This window comes from Perna viridis, chromosome 1 (genome assembly GCF_037379345.1).
Source record: "Perna viridis isolate PV_CMFRI_1.1 ecotype Kerala chromosome 1, ASM3737934v1, whole genome shotgun sequence".
In the NCBI taxonomy this organism is placed as follows: domain Eukaryota; kingdom Metazoa; phylum Mollusca; class Bivalvia; order Mytilida; family Mytilidae; genus Perna; species Perna viridis.
The window spans coordinates 23,367,315-23,391,926 of record NC_142445.1 but is presented as its reverse complement, the minus strand read 5'-3'; the positions used below and the strand labels follow the sequence as shown (position 1 = coordinate 23,391,926).

Here is a 24,612-nt window from a genome sequence, read left to right as displayed (position 1 = left end):
ATTATGTCCGGGGTCACCGAAAGAGGAAAGGAAAACTATGACTATGGTGAACAAACGGGCAAGTTTTCATATGACACATTGTGCATTTTTTTCCATTAATCTTAAAAAACAATCACCGGTAAAGATGATTATTTTCATACCGTGTTTTAGGCAGAGTATCTTGTCCGTTACAGTAGTGTTTAACTGTTATTGGACAAACACGATTTTATAAAATAAATGATATATGGAATGGGGAAAAAACATCGATCATGTTTAAAAAGTATTGAGTTGAATAAAAGGTACTTGAATCAATTACATAGTTACACATTGAGAACTTGGACTTTTTTTTGGTATATCCTCCATCAATTTGTATATAAGTAAAAGTTATTCAATCCGAGTATAACAACTGCAGGTTTATTCGTTATCACATTCTTTGTTAAACTTGTATAAAAACAAAAATTGCGAAACTTATCGTATCGTCTTTAAGAAGAATAGACTTTGAAATCAAATGAAAATGACTTATAGCGAGTAAAATAGTTAACTTCAGGGGAAAGACTGTGGCCATTACCTGATTACTTGTCTTAGGTAGTTACAATTCATTAACAAGGATAAATACTTTATTCCATGGATATTCCATTGAAATCTGATAGAAAGTTTAAATCGCCTCCCCGATTGTCCTGCTAACTATCATAGGAAGTTATTTTAATAGGAATTCAGTTGCAAGAAGACCAACTATAAAACCTGAAGTTAACTATTTTACTTGCTGTAATACGAGACGTATAATTTGAACAAGGGGGTTTAATCGAGGACAAAATTGGCAGAACCGGTTGTGGTCTATTAGTAAGAGCTGATAATTATAATTCAATTTGCTTGTAGAGAAGAAACGATAGCAAGCAAGACATGTTGTTAATTGTAAAATTATGTTTCATAATGATACTGGCAAAGAAATCGCTGAGGACAGGAACATTGATTGATATCAATCATTGCATCAAATGCTCCGTACAGAATGCTTACAATGTAATATCATTACATGTTAATGTTTTATGGGATTTGACATCAGAAGACTTCTGAAAGAGACAATCTAATAATATAACATTTTTATATAATAATTAATCGTTTTTGTTCTTTTTTGAAGTTTTTCCTGAAATAGTTTTGACAACGAGCATCTGATATTTTACATATGACTTGAGAGAAGACAGGAAATAAAACGCGTACTTAAAATAAGAACAAGGTGGAGGAAACTGGTGTCAAAATAATATACTGATCATTAATAACTAAATAATAACAAGATGCAATAAGGTCAAACGTAAAAACTAATAGAAAGGGTAGGCAGGATTTTTTTATGGTACAAGAAGGTGAGGCTATCTTAGGGTTAACCGAAAGAAACTTTAACTTCAAACCAGCCATTTAAAATCTGAAAAAAAACCAGTGAATTTGTATAAAAAAGAATTAATAACATCAAGTAATGTAAATATGTATGTTGAAACCTGTCCTAACTGATCCCTGAAAAATCCTGTCTAAAAGCCTAAGAAGGATTCGGTTAGCAATGATTCAGTGTAGTATGGAATAGAAAAAGGACCATACTAAAGTCATCATTTTAAGTAGCAGTCTTTATAAAAATCAGACAGGAGGTGATTCATGCATGTCAAAAACCCACCAAATTCAGTTTTGTTCCTTGTACAGTAACAGTTACTGATCATATAACCAATGTTAGTTTTTCATTTGGAGGTTACGCTTTTTAGGCAAAAATTACATAGATTGTACAAGGAATTGGCACTTTGCAAGAGTTATCGTTCTTGATTTGTTTGATTTGGCTGATTTTAGTGGGAGGTAAATGTATGATTTTCTCAAAAGTGCAGATCTGAAAACAGAAATGAATATCGTTATGGAAATATAAGGCATATGTAGATTGAAAAAAAACGTAATTTGTTCGATGGGTTTTCTCTACTTCAGTAATCACTCTACTATTATCAGTGTCTGAATTTTATGTGGACTGGTACTTATTAAGAATTCGTTTGATTTGCAATAATTTGCAATAATTTGTATACCGTTCGAGTCAAATGCTATTCTGAACACAAAAGTAATGACGAGTAGGATGTAGTTCACTCTGATAGCGGCTTGATAATAACACCCAAATCAAACAACAGTTTTTTTTTGTCATTTTCTTCTTCAATTTCCTTAAGGTACAATAACGTGGTCAAACTAATGACAATGTCGGCCACCTAGATAACCTATAGATCGTAATGTAAGATGGTTTAATCATACAGGACACCCAGACTATGATGACATTAAAAAGAGAACACACAAATAATTGCTGGTGATTACATGGTTACCGTTTTTCGAAGCAATTTCTTCTGACAATTATAAATAAAGATAAAACAAGAAAATGTCAACTTATGCAAATAGTGACCGTTTGAAGGCGACAATGTTGGTACGTTGATTGTGTTATTATTTAGAATTTTCATCATCAGTCATGGTCATTTCTTACTAGGAGCGGATATTCACTCTGACGTCATTTAATCTCCAAATTCAAATTGTGTTCGGAAAAACCCAATACATCAGTCTAGATATCTCTTTTTTTTAACAGAATCATACATTATTGGTTCCTCATATAGCACTAATATAAACCCAAAATGATGATCTTTGGGAAAGGAAACCTATTCAGACGTCTACCTCTTTCAAACGATTCGCAATCCACTTTGGAATGGAAGTTTCTTATACTTAAAATGGATTTAAATTACTTTGATTAGATATATTTTCCTCATATTTGTCAGAGTATTTAGAGTTAGAGTTTTTTCTACTGTTACAGTAATATAAACTGAAGATTTATCTTTTTTCTAATGTGAATCATTATTCTCGTGTTGTATGGTTTCCCAAAACTAGCATTTTCGTTTTACAATCCATTGTAAGTCTTTATCGTGTTTAGATTGCTCAAATATTAATGCTCAGTCATTCTTTTTTTTCTTCAAAAAGACCATTCAATGTTATGTTACTGAGTACAATCCGCATTCATCGATTGTCTCCCTTTGTAATTCAGCGACAGACCAATGGCGTTTCATTTGTTTAACTACAGGTGTACTTCCTGTTTACATGTTTCTAAAAATTACCAGCTTTACTGTTTTAATAATCGCCTGTAATCTGCACTTGATAAACTCAATTAAATATCTTAGTTCGTTAATTAACATCCTATCAACTTTCGATTGATTTCTAAGAATAAGTTTAATACTAGATCATTATTATGGCCGGAAATTTGAAGGTTGAGTCCAATTGCAAAGAACAAAAAAGCTTTGGAGTTTTATATCTAATAAATACAAAAAATATCCATTATATATATTACTACACTAGCATTTCAATTGTTGGGTAGGTGAAATAGATATGGGTTCATCTTAACTTTAGGCACTTAAACGAGACAAGTTATGTTCAATAAGTTTAAAAAAATACATAGGACACTTACCCTACCGGTGCACCTTGGCAATGCTCCAAATTTTTGGTGGAGTTCGAGTTGCTTATTTGCATTTGTTTCTTTGTACGTGTTCTTTGGTTATTTCACGTTCTTTGTTCTTTGTGTCTATTTTTCCTGTCTGGTCTTTATCTTTGGTCTATATTCTTTTGATTTCACGTTTTGCAGTATTAACAACCCATCGAACTTGACACTTACTAGATTTTGCTCGTCGGGAGCGGAAATGCTTACCCGTCCGAAGCATGTGCATATTGAAAGTGCCTTAATTATTTGTGTGCTGTCTTATCTTCAGTATTTTACATGTAATTATTTTTTGTACATTGTGTATGTAGATAGTGTCTGTTACCTGTTTCACATTTTTCTAAAGTATCCCTTAAATGTTATTCAATTTTATGCTTTATAGGTTAGGTGTAGCGTTGTTGTTTCGGTAAAGATACTCAAGTCGCTTCCCTCATGCGTCTTCCACTTGAATGAGTAACAGCGCCCAATTTTAAAGAAGCGATTTGATTTGAGTAAGCAAAGAAGTAAGCAATGACCTCGATCACACCAGTCGAGGACCGAGGCTAAGGAAGAAATTCATATACATTAGCATAAGTTATAGAAGCACCGTTTAACAGCAAATACTGTAAAATTGATAGTAACTGCTTCTCCACGAAGTATGCGGTACTTAAGGAGATAAAATAACGACTGGTTGGCTCGGAGTCAGAATAATGTGTCCGAATAAGGTAGCATGCCTACCTGCGGATCGTTGCTTCTGAGAGCTAGCATATTTAAGATCCGACTCAGTGTGTTGCATGAAGTATCTGCCATATGACGTTAAACCATAACTCATCAATCAATCAACCATTTAGCATATTACTCATTATGTATTATTGGAGTCCTGTACGTTGTCAACTATAGCAGTTGTTTATCAGTTGAATGAATCTGTATTTTAATTTTCTTTCGGAGATTTTTTTCATGATATCATGGATCAAACCATTACGCATATCTCATCAGATTATCAAAACCCTTAAAATTTTAGCGTTTGCATATCGAAAAATTGTTATTTATTATCTCAGGTATAATTATACCGTACAAAGTCACTGAAATGCGTGAGTATATAAATAAATAAATCATGCAGCATACTATCAAGTTTATCTAAAACGGATTTGTGTGATTAAAAATCAAGCAAGTTTTTAACATCAGAAGACTTTATTTGAATGCTCCTTGAATGAGTCGTGTTTACCTTGATGATGTGTTGTCCTTCACAATGACTTAGTAAGAATCCCAAAACATGGAAGTAAGAGCCTTCTAATGTGCAAAAAAACTGCAATAGTGGCAAATGGACAATGTTAAAATAATTTAATTTTTCTGCTGAAGGGATTAAAATGGACGCTAAAATAATAAGAAACGAAGGAGACGAGCTTATAAGGAAACAATTATATCCGGCATTTTTTTTTTCAAAATAGGGAAATCTTGTATTCAATTAGTTTTTATATTTTGAACTAATGCGATGTAACTATCTTCGAGGCAGTTAACGCGTCATGTCCTAAATTTGGTTATGCACGCATTACTTACTTAAAAATTTGAAACGATCCTAATGAATTGATACATAATGAATTCAAACCCAAATTACGAATTGCTACTTAATCAAAATGTTCTTTATTTTTGGCTCATTTGAGTTAAATTTAAATTAAGCCAGTAATCAGACTTGTCTGCTCCAATTTTTGTGAAAGATTATATACCGAAATTTTCAGTGTTATGAAATTAACGCTAAATCACTTAGACGTAATTCCTTATATTACACTTGATGAACATTCTCGTTCGGTGCTGGAATGGGCTCCCTTTTCGATGTTTTTTTTTTATTTTGAACACTTCTTGCATACATTTCATTTTGAGATTTAAATTTTGCTGAGTATTGTATCTAGTGCTGATGATGAAAGGTTGCTCCTTGACGCACGTGTACGGTAAAAACAGATTATTTAAAATAATATCGGTTGTCTACAGAGAAAACCAATCAGAAGGATTGTAACAAATGAAATTAAACTATTACACGACACGCCTTGAGACCTTTGACAAACGAAACAGACTTTATTAGATTGAAATAATTGGCACATTGCTGTTATCTCATCTTAGTAAATCAGGGGAAAATACTTATTGGAACCACGGAGCACGAACTATAAATGACTAGTTTTAAATAGGACCTATTTATCATTGTTATCGTATGGGTGGTTTTCTTTCTTTTATCAATTACGAAGACCTTTTATCCAAATTGCTGGGTTTCTATAGTGACATTCTAACTCAATTGCCACTTAATAAAATCAAACATTGCATCTGAAAATAATAGCAGCAATTATGAGAAAGCGAAATTCGTTTTATTGTTCTGTGATTTTATCAGATAAACTTACACGCCACTATTAACCTGCCCCAGTCCATTGTATAAGAGTAAGGCACCATGCAGATGGTTTTTCATTCGTTTTCAATTCCCGAAACCATTGATTAATAACCTATTATTAAGTTAACTGATACTGGTTAACTTGATTAGGGTTATATCATTGTGTTCTTATAATTTCCCCTACCGCCTCATGTTCCTGATTGTTGGGAAAACTTTTTTCAAGTTCGAAAGCAACAGCATTGTCAGTATTGTATCGTCTAAAATTCACTTGTAACAGTAATAATGTTTATGATGGGTGTGTAACGGTTCCAGGAATTTAAAAGAAATGTTAATTCTACCTTTTCAAAAAATCAAAGTTTACGTTTCTGAAATTTCCATATGTATTGGCTTTACTTTGACAGAATCAGAAACTTTTCCATTTGAATAAACCTTACAGAAATATTATTCTTTTTCATTTTAAGAAACGATGTCATTCGTAATTCCGTGGGTTTGCACACGAAAGGCAATATTTACAACCTAGAGATTGGTGTGGATTATCAGCCCGGGCTGATAATCTCTATTCACTTCCAGACATTTTCTATGCCAACTTAATAAGAATAAAAATGGTGTCCTATCATGGTTTTCTTATAAAGTTTTTGTCTGAAAATATTATATTAACACATACAGTGTATTAAAGATCTTACAAATGAAGTATTGATATAAAGCTATTTCTATTTTAATACATATAGTTATTCCAATTACAATGAATTATGTTAAATAGTTGTATATTCTACTGTATTTATATGTTGTAGGCCATTTTTGTTAAAATAATTTTTTTTTTTTAAGTTAATAACAAATTTAGTTCCAAGTATTTGTTCGTAAAAAAAACGTGGATATTATCGTTAAAAAATGGTGTCCCAACAAAAGCATTACATCAAAAAAGTGTCTGTCCTATTGTTATTTGCACTGGTCCTAGGTGCCGATAAATTTTGACCGGTCCCTTAATCATTCCCAGGAATTTCTATCAAGTGGTTAAAACCATTTTTCTTCACAGCTACAATTAGAAATACTGTGAGAAAGTCGACGATTAGATTAACCCCGATCAACTCGGACTTTCTCTCAATATATATACTGTATATGATATGAGAAAAAAACAACTAACAGTATGACCAAAACGGATATTCAGGAGGACTTTATACACAATTTTTGGTAAAGGGTATACTATTCTGTAACAAATATAACGGAGTATATGTGCTGTAATTACCATGTAGTCGATACAAATCACACAAGGAGATACATGGTTTCTAAAAACAGGTTTTCGTTTTTGCGTTTGACGTATTGATTTCTGTTACAGATACATTTGATGTAGGCTTCTGTCCTATGTTTTACGATCGAGGCTTTAAAACACGTTTTTAATATCCGTATTCGATGAATGAGAGATGCCTTACAAGGCTATTTTTCAGTGAATAAGATGCAAACTTAGACTATAAAAAGTCGGTTAATCCACCAAATCTGGATAAAGGTTTTTTTTAAATTACGTGTATTCATGTTCATGGAGTTTCGTTGAAGAAGAAACGAAAGGCTATCTCTAAATAAGAGGCTCCCAGGAGTTGAATTTTGCCTTTCAAAGGCAATAAATTAAACAAGAAGCTGTCCAACAATTTTGACTCAAGAAGTCTTTGGTAGGACTTGTTACAAGATCTTTTCAACAATTGAAAGTTTCTTTTAATCTATCATAGTTTTCAAGATATTGAAAGTTTGGAATCAAATGGTCAAGTAGTGTCAGAGAAGATTTTTGAAAAAATAACATTAAAAATATCAAAAATCGTTGAAAAGGGGCAATACCTCCAACATGGTTTTACGGATTAAAACCGAAATTTGACCAGAGATAGATCTCATCATGCTGAACACTTTTATCCTGTCAGAATTCAGCTAAATCTAACAGTTTAGGAGATATATGTGAAAAACTACTGTCTGACCCCTATGTCCTATTTTTATTAACGGCGGCCATGTTTTTCGACGAATCAAAAATCCCCACATCAGTTCTATGCAGTATACCCCAATAAAACATTCATACCAAGTTTGATCCTAATTACTTTCTACACAAAATTTAAATGCTAAGTGAATTGCCTTCGTTATACTCATCAGATATTTTAGAACACAAATTATATATCAGAATGAGAGTAATATGATCACTGATTTTTGTGATGTTGGCTTTTAATATAATAATATTTAATAATATTTTAATATATTTTTTGGTGTATAGTCGCCAGATAATACTCTTCTTCCTTCTTGAGTCTTAAATTGCTTAACTCGTTAAAACGTGTTAAAATTAAACAGTAGAAAAATCGAAATGTCTTAAATTTATTTTTTTTAAGTTATTTACATTATGTGGTTTACCACATTTCGGGTCACAAGAACCTGTGCAAAATTCATCGACTATATAAATGATTCCGAACTTGTTTGACATCACGCTTACAATTTATTTCTAATTATCTTTACGAATTTTCAATACTTAAAGTGAAAACCTGCATACATAAGTTATAACAGTAATACTCTTTCAATTTAAATCAAATCGACATTTCAGAATTCCAATTTTATATTCTGAACAAAAGAACCACTTAAAAAGGGAATAAAATGTCTGAGTTCAAATCGAATTTTCCTCAAGAAACAAGGCGTAAATGTTATTAAGTTCGAAAAATACATAGTTCAGTTTGTTCATCTTGAATAAGACAGCCACTTGTCGATTAATGAACTTGTCTTTGCTTAAATAAAAATTCGAGCCGTACCTTTTTTTATACCATTAATTTCGAAAAATTGTGAGGTCAAGGAGAATCATTTTTAGATCACGTGATTTTTTTTGTTTGTTTCTGTTTGCTGTTGGTTACATTTTGCTCGTATAGTTTTAATAGCTTTATTCATAAGTTTAAGTCTGCATAGTTTAATTTTTTATTTAAGATATGTTTTACAACCTTCTACCTTCCATTCCCCCATAACCCCAACGCCAATTCCGAACATGAGATTTTGACTTCTTTCAGTCGCTCATTTACTTTTGTTACTTAGTATGTGTCATTTTGGTTATTTGATGTCCTTTATTGTGTGTCTGTTTTCCATGCCTGGTCTTTGTCCATGGATTTCATTCTTTTGATTTCCGCTGGAATCTTGGTTCCCTTGATTACTCGTTCAAATTTTTAATCCGTAGAACAATTTTGCTGAATTTTCTTTCAATAAACATTTTCATGAATATTCTGGCACAGTCCTTAGACATTGTCATATCTCCCATTCCACGTGGTTGCCCAACAGCAATAGGCCAAAGTCATCGGCTTGGAAAATCCTAGCAACGGATACCCTAACAAGTTATGACAAATCTGAAATTGACTTACTCCGATTTGCCGCACCAAGGGAAGTTTGATTATTATTTCCTGATCCACACTGCCTGATTAACCGCGCTTCATATGACAGAAACTTAATCAAGACTGCTTTCTTGGCTTGTTAATCAATAATTTTTGTTTGCATACATGAATTTCAACAATAGCAAGACCATTAAAGTGGGGAATTTATCTGATAAGACTCGCTGTTCTAAAATATGGTTGTTGGTGATACAATTAATTTCCGTTTTCTTGTTAAGGCCATATTCTATTACTTCATGTCTTGTGTAGTTGACATTGATAGATAGCGCTTACTAGAAGTTCCTTATTAAGCTAGTACAGACAAAATTATAAAAGAAAGCCAATATCTGCCTTACTTTTCTCCTGTGTTAAAAAATATCAATAACGAAAATTTGGTCATGTAGAAATTATGATCGTTAATCATAGGAACCGTATATCCTTACTTTTATACCATGACGTGTCTTTCCAGACAAAAAATGAACAACTCGCCTGATATTGAAAGGTCATTTACCTTTATAAAAGTCACAGTTTCGTGTATTCATTGAAATCTGATCTGATTTTGATCTACAACATATTTAAACAGAATCCGCTTGTTTGGTGTTATTTGTATTACGCTTGCGATATTTTTCATTGTAATCTGCTTCCTAAAATCTTGTCATCTGTTTTTTTCTTTATTATAACTTTGATTTTTCATGTTCATATCCGGCATCCTCTTCAGTTTTATTGTAGACGTCTGTTTACGATAAATGCATTTTTGTTATTTTTTTTTTAAATGAACGATGAGTTTCTGTGGCAACTACAAAACGTATCATACCCTCTCCTTGTTCATGATCTCCTTTTCATAACAAACGTATCATATCCTCTCCTTGTTCATGATCTCCTTTTCATAACAAACGTATCATATCCTCTCCTTGCTCGTGATCTCCTTTTCAGAACAAACGTATTATATCTTCTCCTTGTTCGTGATCTCCTTTTCAGAACAAAAAGCTTGAATTTTATTTAAATAATTACATATAGGTTTCTTTTCAACTTCGACATTGTTAAATATTGTTTGAAAATTAACGTTTCTTACAGTTAATCCGTCTGTATTTTCCCCTATCGATCGTAGAACTATTGTGGTTATAATTGTGATTGAAACTCTTCCATTAGCGTTTTCTAGAAATAGTGATAAACTACTATAAAAAAAAGTTACTGGCGACGTTAATAGAATTGTAATAATATCGTTCGGTCCCTATCGGGGCCAATGTATCATTCTAGGTCCATAGCTCTTCTTACTGTATGGACCCCGGGGACCTGTTATCGCTATGCCTAGGTTTCCAAGGTGTCATTTTTGTTTGGTTTCTACTAATGAAATCAAATTAGACATTTTAGAATAATGGAAGAAGTGATTTAGAATAAATACACAGAAGAATTACACGACAGGTTTAATTGCATAAAGGAAATTCTTTGACAATGCGATTTCTTTATGAGTGTATATATTGTTTTTTCTTTACTATAGAAAACAGTGATACTTTGCTTGTCATCAGTAAATCCAAATATAAATGTCATAACCCTATCATGTTGCAGTTTTGGAAATACCGTAAAGAAAAGAACAAGATGCATACTGGATAAATGCAAAAGTGCAACTCATAATGCTATTATAACTGAACATAAAGATGCAAGCAGTTTAGGCTTTAACCTATCGTAACTGATCCCTAAATAGTCCGAAATCCCGACCGAACCGTAACATCTGAAAGTCCCTCTATTTAGATTTAAATGCACTTCGAACCTTGAAATAAACCGATCACGTGTCTGTACTAAGCCAATTAAGTTCGCTTTAGATGGATTTCACTTTTAACCAAGCATGTAACATTAAATAGTGGTGTTTTGAGTCATCTACTACTTTCAAAATATAACATTGGTTTGAAAACTAGTTCTATTTGACAGGTTGACAGAGGTGGCAATCATCACCATAGAAACAGCATTTATTACAGTTATTCTACAAACCTAGACAACGCATTAAACAGTACCTTTAAGTTGGCATTCAAATATCAATATTCCTTGATAATATTGTAATATAGTGCTTGTCCCGACTTTAATCGCTCAAGTCAGTGATAATATCTCTATGGAAACATGTGTTTCAGTACTAAAACTAAATTATTTTAACTTACGGCAAGAAATTAAGCTAACTTCAGAGTAAAGACTTGGACTTCCTTCAATTAAATTACAAGCCTTAGTAGATGGACAGTTAGAATGACAAAATGATTAAAACTTTCCAGCAATCTTAGATTTAAATACCATTGAAATATCTTTGTTGATTCTAAGTCATTTTATCAGGTGATTACCTACTGAAGTTAACTATATTATTCGCTATAAATGACAATTCTATTTACTTAAACATCTAACATTCAAATAAACGGTCTGGTTGAATAAATGTTGCTGTAGATAAAATAATAATAGCGTGGAATATCTCGCGTTGTCTATATCCATAAACTATCCCACAGTCGGATAAAAGCAAAAGGTTCCTTGGTCTATATGATCACAACAAATCACTAATACCGGCCTTGGAAATGACATTTCTAGAACTAACGTCGTTACAGAAAAAAGAAACAATAAGGCAATTTACAAAACATAGGTTTATTGATCTTTGACTAAACCATAATACGACTGTTTTTTTAATGATTGATATATGAATGATTAACGAAAAAGTATGGGTACATGTAGTTCAAGGTCAATTGAATCATTTTTAACATTTCTATTTCAAAATGGTTTTCCGTATACTGTATTAGCAAACTTAAAGCTTAAAAAGTGGTACAAATGCATACAGGCATCTTTCAGAGTGTCATAGTCTAAAATAAATAACGTTGCCTCAGATGAGTCCACTCTACCGAGCGCTGTTTTATCTTCTGTTGTGTTCCACTCTGCAAAAAAAATGAAATACTAGTGCTTGAATCTGAAATTGTAGAGTTATGCAATAAAAAAGTTGAAATATACCTAAGCAGGGTAAGCAGAATTTTGTTGAAAATATAATTTTGTTTGTGTTCTTGAGAGTTTTTGTGTTTCCCCGATTTCTGTTATATTGTACTGGTCCCGGTTTTTCTGCTTAAACAAAATCTTAAAACTTAAGTAGAAGTCTTAGTGAGAATCATGCAAATTCCTGTTATATGTGATACACCCCCTAACAGACTACATGTTCTTATTTTTGTAAATAAGTTGCTTTATAGATCTTTATGATGAAATGTATAATTATTCATTTCAATCTGTCTGCCGTATGGAGATAATTCACATTACAAATCCAACAGTTTCCCTTGTATTTTAGTGTCATTTACAGAGTTATCTCCCTTAATTTTGAATTCTACGGTACAGTTTACATAATTTAAACCTCTTATGAATAATGATTATAGGAAAAGCCGCATGTTACAATCTGTTTACTTAAGAACTTTAGACAAAATATCAAAAATAAAAATATGTAGGCTTTCCTACCATGAATCACATTTTGCATGACTCTTAGATCGAATACTACTTAATATATGCCGTTATCACATCTTCATGCTTCATGTTATACAAAGTTTTGTTACCCGATTTCAACCACACTTTCGCCCAATAGAGATATGTAAAACATACCATGAAACATGATGGACCTATTTATCTCGTCACATACTGTACAACGTGAACTTAAGTCGTTATCATTCTGAAACATATGCATAAAACAATGTTGGTAAAATGTTTCATGTCAATTAACATTGAAAAAAAAACGCACAGGCGAGTGCACTTAATAACTGTAATAATCCTTCTTACATTTTACACAACACCTTAAAACAAAACATACTGATGCGAATTGAATCTTTTACATAACAATTAGGCAAACCTTTTGATATCATGAAACCAGAAATGGTGCATATGAAAAACTACTTATAGGAAAAGCAAATACAATCGTGTATGGTCATGAACTTAAAAATGTTTTATATAAGAAATATTGAAAATATGTTTTTAAATTGTCTAAAACTTTCGATTAAAGAATTCATAATACCTACATCATTCTGAGGTCTACTCGATTCCTCATCAGGTACGTATATTTCGGTCTAAACGGTTCTAGTTCTCATCCTCATGAAATGTTTATCCTCTAACTGCGGACTTGGACCGTATATTTTCGACAAAGCATATTCATTCTTTATTTGACTGTACATGTACCTTTATCCACATGTTTATTATTCGAGCGCACTCTATAATACATTATTGTTATCATGTGATGTCTCCGGAAATATCATTTTAAAGAAATGTTTGATACATTAAGCACAAAAGCACATGCAAGTTAAAAAATGATAACTGAAAATATCTGTAACAAACATTATCCCTGAGTGTGTCCCGCTCAACATAGATCGTATTGTTAACTCCAAAAACACAACCGATGAGCACATGTGATAGTATGTGTCAAAACTCCAGCAAAAATTGCAAATATTATCACATGAAACTTGGACGGATGAATCGAAAGTCCTTTTGAGCTAAATAAATAATTACTGCACATCGGTGGAGTAATTCCACCATGAAAGTCTAACAAAATGGCGCCTACTTCTCGACCACATGAATTCCTAAATGGACCACTTAAACATTTATCGGTTCGATCAAATACACTGAAAAAAAAAACAATTTGATAACATTAAAGACAGTATACCCATTGCAAAAGTGGGGGACAAAGAAAAATCATTTGTTAAAGTAGCGGAAGAGAAAAAAAAATGTTTACCATTCGTTAACAATAACAAGACAAGCCGGTGTTTCCTTATAGATGCTTACTTTTACTTGTGTACCCTTTTTTTTTGTCGAAGATCGGGTAGTCCATTCACTTGTTTTACTGCAAGTAAAACAGTAAACTTTAGGGGATAGAATTTATATTCCCTTGATTGAATGTCCATCACCTGATAAACCTCTTTAAAGTGAGTAACTAGACCAGACTCATAGGTATTTGAATCTATGTCTAATAGAACGTATAATTCGTTTAAATGCCCAGTTAACTATATATGTAAGGAAGTTGATTATGTGATAGTAATTCAATCAACGAAAAACAAACTACATCCCCTGAACGTCAACATTGTATGTAGTGTAATTTCAAATTTATGGTTAACTCTTTTGTACTGTTTTCTTTGCTTTAACCGTGATGTTAAGAATTCGTCAGTATAAAATCTCAAAAAGCCATAGGTAAAGTGTACGAAAGAAAGTCCCCTCGAGATCGCTATCTTCAAGTGTGTAAGGGCGGCTATTAACTGCTTTCCTTTTTGAGAGCCAAAGCGATGCATTTTATATGGTTTTGTTCTTTGTTTTATCGCCTTTAATAGTGAACACTTACAGCGAGTAATATAGTTAATATAGTTAACTTCAGGGAAATTTGTTGGTACTCTTTTGATTAATCACAATCATCTCGTGAACTTTCTTCTGGACAATTTATTATAATATTTCTTAAATGATAGAATTTTTAAATCTCCATGACAATTGTCCAGTTAACTATCTACTTCCCGTTTCATCAGGTGTTTGCCAATCAAGAGAAGACTAACGATATTCCCTGAAGTTAACTATATTATTCGCTGTAATTTCACTCAGTCCATGAGGTCGTTTCTTCAGTTTGCTTTATGAAAAGCGTATACTTGAAACAGAAATGATCATTTTCAACTAACATTATCCTGGAAATTGTTTTCATGGATTATTAGCTCGATGGCTCATATTGGCTGCAGCCGAGTAAGCAAGTTTAATCTAAACCATTAAAACAGCTGTCGACTTATCCGTAAGATTGCAATTTCATTTATTATTTTTTTACTTATTTCAATATGTAGAAAATGAGATTATTAATATCCTAACATGATTGAAAGAGTTTTTTTATTGAGAGAAATACCACACTGATGCATTACCAATCGGGAAACGATTTGATTAAATTTGTAAAAAATGATATCTTAAAAGGAATATGAACGTTCAGTTGCGACATATGTTTTAGAGGCGTTTCTGTTATAAATGGCTTACGAAAAATTATGTAGCATTTTTTTGCAATATTTAATACACTGTTGGAGAATGGTTAATAGTTTCTAACCAGAACTCATTCCAAGTTTTTTTAGGAAGAAGTAAACCAGACAACGACCAAAAGAAATTTAATCATCTAAACCTTAATGTGGTAACATTCTGAAATAATGGAGACGGTGGGAAATTGAATTAGACGACAAGGACTTTTATTTTCTTAACCAATTATAAAACTAGAACTTGTTCTAGTAAGGAACACTTTATGTAATGAAATATCGTTTTATCGCTTTTCTTGTTGAAAGTGATTCAGTTTCAGATTATAAAGGGGGGGGCGGGTTCAGTGTCGGGTCCAGGATTTCAGGTTAATATTGGGCGTTAATAGAATTGAATGCCGAGTCAAGCGAGACATGCAAACTGTTTTGGGTAAAATTTGTATAAAATCAACATTTTATACAATTTGTTTAAACTCAAAATTTTAGAGAGGCGTACGCCCGACACGCTTGTCTTTTGACCTTTTGTTTTTAAACTGGTTCTGAAATGAAATGAAATTACAGTGAAATCTGTAAAATTTCATCTGTTAAGACAGGTGTCCGGTTTGTTCAGGTTGGAAATATACTTAAGCTTATACTAAAGGACTTCTAAATTGTCTGGTTAAGACAAGATTTCACTTTTCCAAGTACCGATTTACACAGGTTTCACTGTATTTAAAACAAGTAATGTTCTTAAAATCAATTTTTCTTACCTGCACATAGACTTTAGTGTATCTTCATCTACAGTGTAACCTCCTCCTGTGTGTAAAATAAACTGTTTCGGATTTACAAAATCTTCGTTGTTAAGTCTCACACATGCTTCAAACTTTGTATTTTGTTGTTGAATACACTGTCTTTCATTCATATAATCTAAAAGAAATAACATTTACATGTACAATGTTCAAAAACTTCCTATACAATCTTTTCTGGTATTTTGGGTATTTGTTTTATCTTTTGTTTATTTTTGGGAGGGGGAAATGGGGTACAATTTGAATATTCAAAGTTCTAAAGTTCTTGGAAAACTTTCAACTTCTCCTGCATGTTACTATTGTACTTAATCGCAGGTCGTTTTGTAAATGTACTGCTGACTGTAAAATATTTTGTAGTATTAGACGAACAAGTACGAGTGTTACGAAATGACATATTTAAAGCAAGTGTACAAGTCGTCACAAACCCATTATAGCCCATGATCATCTATCCATTTGACAACTTGTTGACGTTAAACATTTGTATGAAGTATAGGAAGTATAATCATACATGTAAATCAACCAGATTCCGGACAGGGTTACAATAATTATGAGTTAATACACTACAAAAATCCTTAACACATAGAGTTATGATAATAAAAATCAAAAAGCATAACTTTCGGATTCTGATAATTATGCTCCTATCGGTAAGCGAAATCATATATACATGTAGCAGAACCAAATCAACTCCAGGACTAAATATACATTTTTCAAAATGTAAATTTTCACAATAATCAGAATAATCAGGAGGCTTTCAACTCTTTTTTTTCTTTTTCATGCAAATTTCATACACTTACAATTGACATGTTGACAAAATCTGTCAAATCCTGACTGCCACCGTCTTGGTCTGGCTAATTTATGCAGCCATTCTCTAGAAACTGGATCTTCATAACGGGAATATAATTTTCTAAGGCACTGGACACTACCGTCAAAAGCACCATTTCTGCGTAGAATAAAGTACCATGCCATTTGAAAATTCGTTCATTGAACATCCTTTTAATTTGTGTGTCTTAGTATACCAATAAGAATATTGTGTCTATTATAAACAGTAAATTGTAATAATTTAAGACAAAGAAAATTTCTAACCGCATATAATTTTCACATGATGACAAATAAATACAACACTGAACATTCTGAGCGGCTTGCAAAAATAATTAATATAAGAAGAGGGTTGTAATCATACAGGGAGATTGTTTAGGTACTTACCCGCAGTTTCTCTTCATCAATACTGTATCTATTCCAGACACTAAAGAACTCTGATTTGTTCCATTTGTAAGATTTCTTAAACAGCTGAAAACTTCACTAAATAAATCCTTAGGACACGTCCTGCTTGAACAAGTCAGGTTAATTATCCATAGTAGCATCATCATTGTGGAAAATAAATCTATTCAAAAATAAATTCAAAATTTCAATACAAAATTATTTACTATGCAACAGGTTCATAGGAAGTTTCTGTTAGTAATAAGCGTATAGCATGTGTTTATTTATTTATATAAGTGATAATTTAACAGGAAAATGTGTTAGATCTGACAAAAATGACTAAATATGATATACACGCATTCGTCACTTAAATTTATGGATTTTCGTTTTCAAGTTGTTGAGTTGCAAAAGGTTTATTTTTAACTTCAAGTTTCGTACAGCGTTTGATAAATATAGATCCACGTCTACAATTTAAAAATTTTACTTCAGTGTAGTTTTAAGTATTTTTGTCAACAAAAATTGTCAAAAGCATTCGGATGCACTTTAATCCAAAAAAGTTTAGACCAATGTATAACAACTGTATAAATATGTCAAATCTTTTCTAAAAGAGAAAATGATTTTGAAAATATTACTTACTAATATGGTACGGCAGAACTACCATGGTCCTAAGTCCAATTGTAACACACCAACATTAGAGAAGAGAACCCTGTCAAAATAGACAACAAACCGATGTACTGCACTATAATTTCTACCAGCTTCTTCTTAATTAAAGTAACACCCTCAAGCACACACTAAAATGCAATTTTCAGTTAATAATTGCCTGTTTCGAACAATGCATGACCAAATCGCATTACAAGGCTGTAAAGCATCTTGTTTCTGATGAGGATTCAATAGATCAAAGACGTAGTCAGTTTTAAATCAACACTTAGCATTATAAGTTCTTTTCTAATGTAAAGATAATTTAATTTGAGATCATTTGTAATTCGATTTTAGATGTAAAGAGCGTAGCAAAAGAGATTCAGTTGCAACTATAATGCATGCGCATTAGCAATAATTAATGTTTGTTTGGTAAACGACTCATTAGAAATATTTCGTACATCTGGAAGGCAGGTAAAATAATGTATCTAGCTTCTATCGATGAAAGGTCAGATTTGGTACACCTTTAAGACAAGCATGTGCTGTCAGTCTTACTGCGTGTAAAATAGTTTACTTCAGTGGATATAGTTGGTCTTCCCTTGATTAAATGACAATTACCTGATGAACTTTAATTACCTGATGAACTTTCTTGGGTAGTTAACAGTACAATTGATAAAATGTCGTTAACTTTCTATCAAACTTAGAAGAGAAAAACACTTATGAAATGAATGGCTAAATCTCCTTGTTAAGTGTCCAGTTATCTACCTAACACGTGCCATTATGTGATCAATTAATCAAGGAAAGACCTATTCTGTTCCATGAAGTTAACGATATCACTCGCTGTAAGTGGTATAGGATCTTTCACACCTGTTAATATATGATGTTAGATTACCGTTATTTGAAAACATGAGAAAAGGAAGGAAAAATCCACAAAAAATAGACATATGGAAAAGAATTTGAAATTATTATGACAACCATAAAACCATTAGAATATTAAGAAAAATGATGATTGTTTCGACGCCTTTTTCAACTTGGCAGTTTGAAAGTCGTTCAGACATTGTGGCTTTAGAAGAGGCGACAAGAACAACAGACAATATGTTTTATTATATTTTCTGATCTGTAAATGATTCTTAGTAATTTTCTTTCTAATATAAAGATATAACTTCCATTTACTCAAGTTGATTCATTATTGCGAAAACTGGATGATTATTATATGTATTTGAGATACCATGAAGTAGAAAAATTATTATATCAGAATTGGTTGCTAAATGTATTGAAGAAGACGCACATTATCATAAATTGACATGGCTATGAAGATTAAATAGATTTAAGCTGACAACAGACGTCGGAGCACCTTAACCAGTCCCAGTGTTACACTTGTACGGTATTTTATTCGTGTTTCTGGTGATTATTTAGAATTTAATGTAAATTTTATGTTGAGATCTCGTGATTTAATTATCACATTGCTGATGAAGTTGTAAATAGACTGGTTCAAGTGTTATAAACCAGGATTTATTGAAAATAAACCTGATGGAGCTATTGACTTTATAATTCCTTGCATGAGACATTTCGACTTATTCCTTGTAGCAGAGAAATGTTATCCGCTCATATCGGGCTTCTTTTGATAATTTTCTTCTCATTCAAAATGCATTTCCGAAATGTATTACGTAAGTGTAAGATAAGATTTTCATGTTTTTTGGTTAACATCTAACTATCTGTGATTATATAATTAATGATTACATTTGATTGCATAACACCATATATAGAAATTTAAGTTTCAGGTGTTATCTTTATTCAATGTCCTTCCAACGATCTACAATAGAATGTTTGTTGCTTTGAAGCTATATTTTTTTTTAATAAAGTGTGCTTCCTTGAGATGCTCTTCAAATTCAATTATTCTGTTTTTGTGTTTTTTTTTCTTCTACTTAAGATTAGTTATAATGGCTGGTTGATATCGAGTTATGAATATTTTATAACTTCAGTTAAATTCTCTTGATTTAATTTTGAATGAAAATAAATAATTTCTGACAAAGTATCATTACTTTAGACAGGGGCGGACCCAGACACTTTGAAAGTGTGGTTCCCCAGGAAAAAGGGGGTACCAGGTCACTATTTTCCATTTTTTTGTCAATTTTACACATGAAAATGACATTTTGTAACCCCCTGCATCCACCTCTGGATCCGCCACCAATTTAGAAGACTAGTGTTTTCGTATTTCTCGTCAAGAATATGATCCAGCATTGCTTTAAGTACCTTAATTTGATATCTATTGATTTGCTGTCTAACTCCATGTGACACCACTGGATAACAGGAAAATGACAATTACAATGATCAAAGTCGTGTGACGTTATTTTCTTTTTTCGTCACGAAAACGGAAATTTGCAACTAGTATATTAATGATAAGTGATTTTTTATCACGCTCCTTCCACAGGTCGGAGTGAAAGTTATGTTTGATCTGGCTATACTTAAAGTCAAATTAACAAAAAACAAAACAAAACAAAACAAATAATAGTTATGACGTTCATGCTTTTTGCACATTTTTGATAAAAGCATTTTCAACCAATTTGGTTTTATTCTATCATTTCATGATGATTGCAATTGTTATGATTTATTTAGCAATAAACCTGTAGAATTATTACACGCCTGGGAAGTTAAATCGATACAAATTGCACCCAATCCATGGTTTCACCTTTCATTTTCACAGATCAGAAACGTGTTGCCTTTTTATATTTCAAATGTATCGTTGAAGTTTCATATAAAAATTGATTCATTTATATACAACTCGAAAACTAGTTTTGAGCGACCAGAAGAAACTGCCCAAATCTGTTTTTTTTTTTTAGAAATCATTACAAGGGGTGGCAAGAAATTAAGCGGGGTATATTACTATTCTTACCTACAATTCATTCACTAAACTACAAAATTTATTTTAAGTGTACATGCATATTTTTACCAATGTCGAGATATTTGACTTTAATTTTTCTAATATTTACCAGATTCATTTTCTTTGAAAAAAATGGGTATTTACAGACTCATTCAGACTTTTATGTATATTTTAAGAAATGGCCCCCACAAGATGTTTAGATGTTACATTTCTTCTTTCCATCGTGGTAAATGATATATTTCTAATACAAAAAAAGGTAATCACAATAATAAATGTAGTTTTCTAAACAAGCGTTGATATATAACGTTGAAAGTTGAGAAAATAATTGTTTTTATCTTGTTTGATAGTATTTTATGCTACAAAAGCAAAAAAAAATGTTGACTTGTTTTCAGTGATTAGAATTTATCACAAAATTTGTTTTTTACCATTTTTTTTTAATATACCACAGAGACCATAATACTTTATTACATATGTTTTACGATCTGATACTTTATTTTTTTTCACCTTTGACCATTGAATTAAAAAATAATATATTATGGTTTTTTTTTGTTGTATTAATAGCTGTTTATGCTGGAATTCAATGATTTTTTCAACAGTAGAAAACCATTCAGATTTTTAAGAAAAATGTAAAATGATACATGCCCTTATTCAGTATAAGCTCATGTGTTGTCGATATTTCTGTGCAAGTATAGATTTTTTGCTTAACTTAGGAATTCAAATTTTCTGAAATGTTCTTAAGGCATTTGAAATATAGTTGGACAGCTTATTGGTCTTTCATTGACATTACTAATGAGAAGTTATATGAAAAAAAAAAATAAAATAGTGCCAAATTTATGCCTATTCATAATGTTCTAATTTGTAGAAATAATATTACTTTACTAATAGCGACTTATAAGTGTTTAGTAGAGCAGCATTAATGTATGCAATTCTCTTAAAATGTTATTAATGTATTTTGCCCTCTTCTAACATTGCCTTGTTTCACTTTATATTGGTTCCTCACAAGAAAACAGTATAGATTATATAGTTAAAATAATATGCTGTTTATAATGCTACTGGTGATCTTATTTTTAATCTTAATTTTACACCAGAGTTATGTTCAGAAGCGCAATATGGTGGTCGATATAGCAATACTTCTAAATATGATTAAAGCTAACTTAACAAAGTTTGCCACCGTGTTAATGGCTAAGAGTATTACTTAATTGACATCGATGATGTAGTGGGTTATATTAATATCGTGCTAATAATTCGTGTTAGTGATACTTAACGCGTGAGTTATAGCATGTGGACGAAAAAGGTCAGGGTTCATGGTCATTTGTATTTGTGCCTTATTTATTACTTTGTCCTTGTATGTTTTAGATCTTTGTGGTTTTCGTTCTTGTTCAAATCAGTCGCATTTCGACGATATTTGTTTTTGTATTGTTTTTGTTTAGTTTAGTTGTTGTTTTTGTTTTTGTTACTCTCTTCATTTAGGAAATCAGGATCATATTTAAAAGAAAGAAAAAAACTAAATACATCATGCATAAAAGCAGACAAGACACGGCAAGACAATAGTTTATTAAAGTCTCATCTCACCTGCATACAAGTATGATGGTTGTTAAAAATTAAATTGACTTCAAAGAAAATTTTCATTAAATATTCTTTTAGGTGGGAAATTAAAAATTCGTTGAATATCAGTTAATTTACATTAAATTTGTTTAGCAGCATTTTTGTATTTCTATGGCGTAATACACCTTCTAGTGCTACAACGTTATAATAAGCGTTCTTTATGTTAGCGATATTCTCCACTGTATTAAGGTTATTTGTAATTCTTTCTTTTGAAATCAATTATTGTTATCATATTCATCTGTCTCTAATTCCTATTTTGTTAATACCTGGGTAGGTACAAGATGAGGCACCGACAGACCTGCATTAATGCAATGACACCATATTATAATGGTTTGTGAAATCATGGGGAACTACATTTAGATTATAATCTGTGTCAGGGGACTTATTGACACCAAGATGACAAACTCTTTTCACAAAAAAAAATGTGAAGAGAGCATATCAATTGTAAGTTTGGCCACTGAAATATACTGGAAACACGAACCAGGAATTTTACAAGCGTAAGCGTCTTTAGAAACATGCTAATATGTTATTACTTTTAGATGCATACAATATTTGTATGATTTAAAAGAGTAAACGGATTTTAACTTACACTGAACTTGGTTATCTTGCTTACCTTCTGTAACAGTTAAAGTTAAATTCATGGATATCATGAACTATTCCTATATTGAAAGATAATCCTAAAAACTATGAATTATTAACCCCGATGAAACTTAAACTTCACGATGAGAATCCCAAGATACCGTTTGCTTTGACCACTATTCACGACGTCCCATACCGTTTGACATCACATGGAAGAAATATTTTCTTTTCAATCAAGCATGAGTTTAATCACAACTTAAGGATCGATGAAAGTTTCTGAGTAGCTCTAAGGAAGTGGGTTGGTTTTGGAATCAAACGCTTCCAATAAGATTCAACATCGATTTGATCCTTTACAAATAATAACATGTGAGAATGTCATTTGGTTTGTTGTCAATGTTAATTATTAATGGCCTTATTGATGTGTTATCTGAAATATTACGGCTTTATGCAAAAAACATGGAAATTTTCATCGGCCTAATACAGAGTTATTGAATAACAAAGATTGGCTTGTGAAACAATTAACCACAATAGTTATAATTGTTAAAACCAATGTTACAAGATGATGTATCTATGACACATTTCGTATTTTTAAGTCTGGAAATTAGAAAAAATATTTTCATAGATCATTTTGAAGCGTTAGAAAACTAGAAAGCAAGAAATTATAGGATTCCGTCTACTCTGTGATTTTTTCTAATATTCCTGATTTTATAAACTATAATACATTGTTCTGTTTTAGGTTTTTTTGTAGGACTATATCGTTTTTCGTTTAAATGACTAAAACGCATGAAACCGAACCAACTACCTCTCAAAACAATGTTCCTTCTCTTGCTTAAATACATTATTAGTCGGATGCCAATAACGTTTGAGATGCATTAACGTGAGTGAACATTTAACCCATTTATGAAACCCAAAATTGAAATAGGTTCTACAAAAATGTTGTAACTGCCTAATTTCTGAAAGCATAAGCGTTCTTCACTGAATTGAGATATTACTTTCTTCAAAGTACTTTCCAGTTTCTGCAAAATTTTGTAAAAATGTTTCATGTTAAGCGGTGCACTTGTGGTATAAACGATATTCAGTGGAATAGAATCTTAAAAATATGTGACTTTAAATGATTTTTATTAACTGTTATGTGCTATTATAGTGCTATATTGTTGTACTGACATTAACACTGAATAACAAGCAATACCAATCATATCGCCATATTTCGCTCTGCTGACCTTGTATGTCGAGGAGTAACCTTTAATTTGCAGCATAATAACCAAATAGGTTGGAAGATAGAGATCCAAAACAATAATTGTATACAAAAAGTACTCAAAACCAACAATATTGTAATAGGAAGCCAAATCGAGCACCGAGAAGTTCTACTGTATTGATAAAAAATTTGTAAATCATTTCAGTAAGTAACCTCTTACGAAATTCTAACCAAACAAGTCATACTACTGGGTGAACACCCCCAAAGAACTTTGATCCAGCAGCAGTGGCATTGATCATGTGGTTCCTAAATACAAATTTGAAGTACAAAATATTTATCAATATTGCATATTTTGCAAGATAATAAAAGTTTATCATAAATATTAAGTTCATGTGAAATCTTGGAGGAAAAAAACGTAGATATACGGCAACAAAAACAAACATCAAAACGATACCGACTCACCGGAAACCAGTGGTTTTTTTTTGTCATGGTATTAATGGCAATCTAACGTAATTGTCATGGTATTAATGGTAATCTAATGTAAGACATTATTTGAACAATGACGGCATTGAAATGTGATA

General features: G+C 31.7%; 1 protein-coding gene across 1 annotated transcript; it reads right to left on the bottom strand.

The window, feature by feature from the left end:
- Nucleotides 1-11,778: 11,778 nt before the first annotated feature.
- On the bottom strand, nucleotides 11,779-23,060 carry LOC148627842 (uncharacterized). The gene is made up of 8 exons (XM_088580172.1): nucleotides 22,871-23,060; nucleotides 17,772-17,841; nucleotides 17,142-17,319; nucleotides 16,733-16,878; nucleotides 15,903-16,059; nucleotides 13,195-13,791; nucleotides 12,785-12,851; nucleotides 11,779-12,081 (listed from the first exon to the last, which is right to left on the bottom strand). Exons 2-6 carry the CDS (start codon nucleotides 17,794-17,796, stop codon nucleotides 13,548-13,550), a joined length of 750 nt encoding a protein of 249 aa, XP_088436298.1. The 5' UTR covers nucleotides 17,797-17,841; nucleotides 22,871-23,060; the 3' UTR covers nucleotides 11,779-12,081; nucleotides 12,785-12,851; nucleotides 13,195-13,547.
- Between the last annotated feature and the right edge of the window lie 1,552 nt (nucleotides 23,061-24,612).

Coding starts and splice junctions, on each gene's coding strand:
- LOC148627842 (XM_088580172.1), bottom strand. CDS start 17,796: ATGGTAGTTCTGCCGTACCATATTA. Junction 17,320..17,771: donor AGTTCTGCCGTACCATATTA/GTAAGTAATATT, acceptor ATTTTTGAATAG/ATTTATTTTCCACAATGATG. Junction 16,879..17,141: donor TTGATGAAGAGAAACTGCGG/GTAAGTACCTAA, acceptor TATTCTACGCAG/AAATGGTGCTTTTGACGGTA.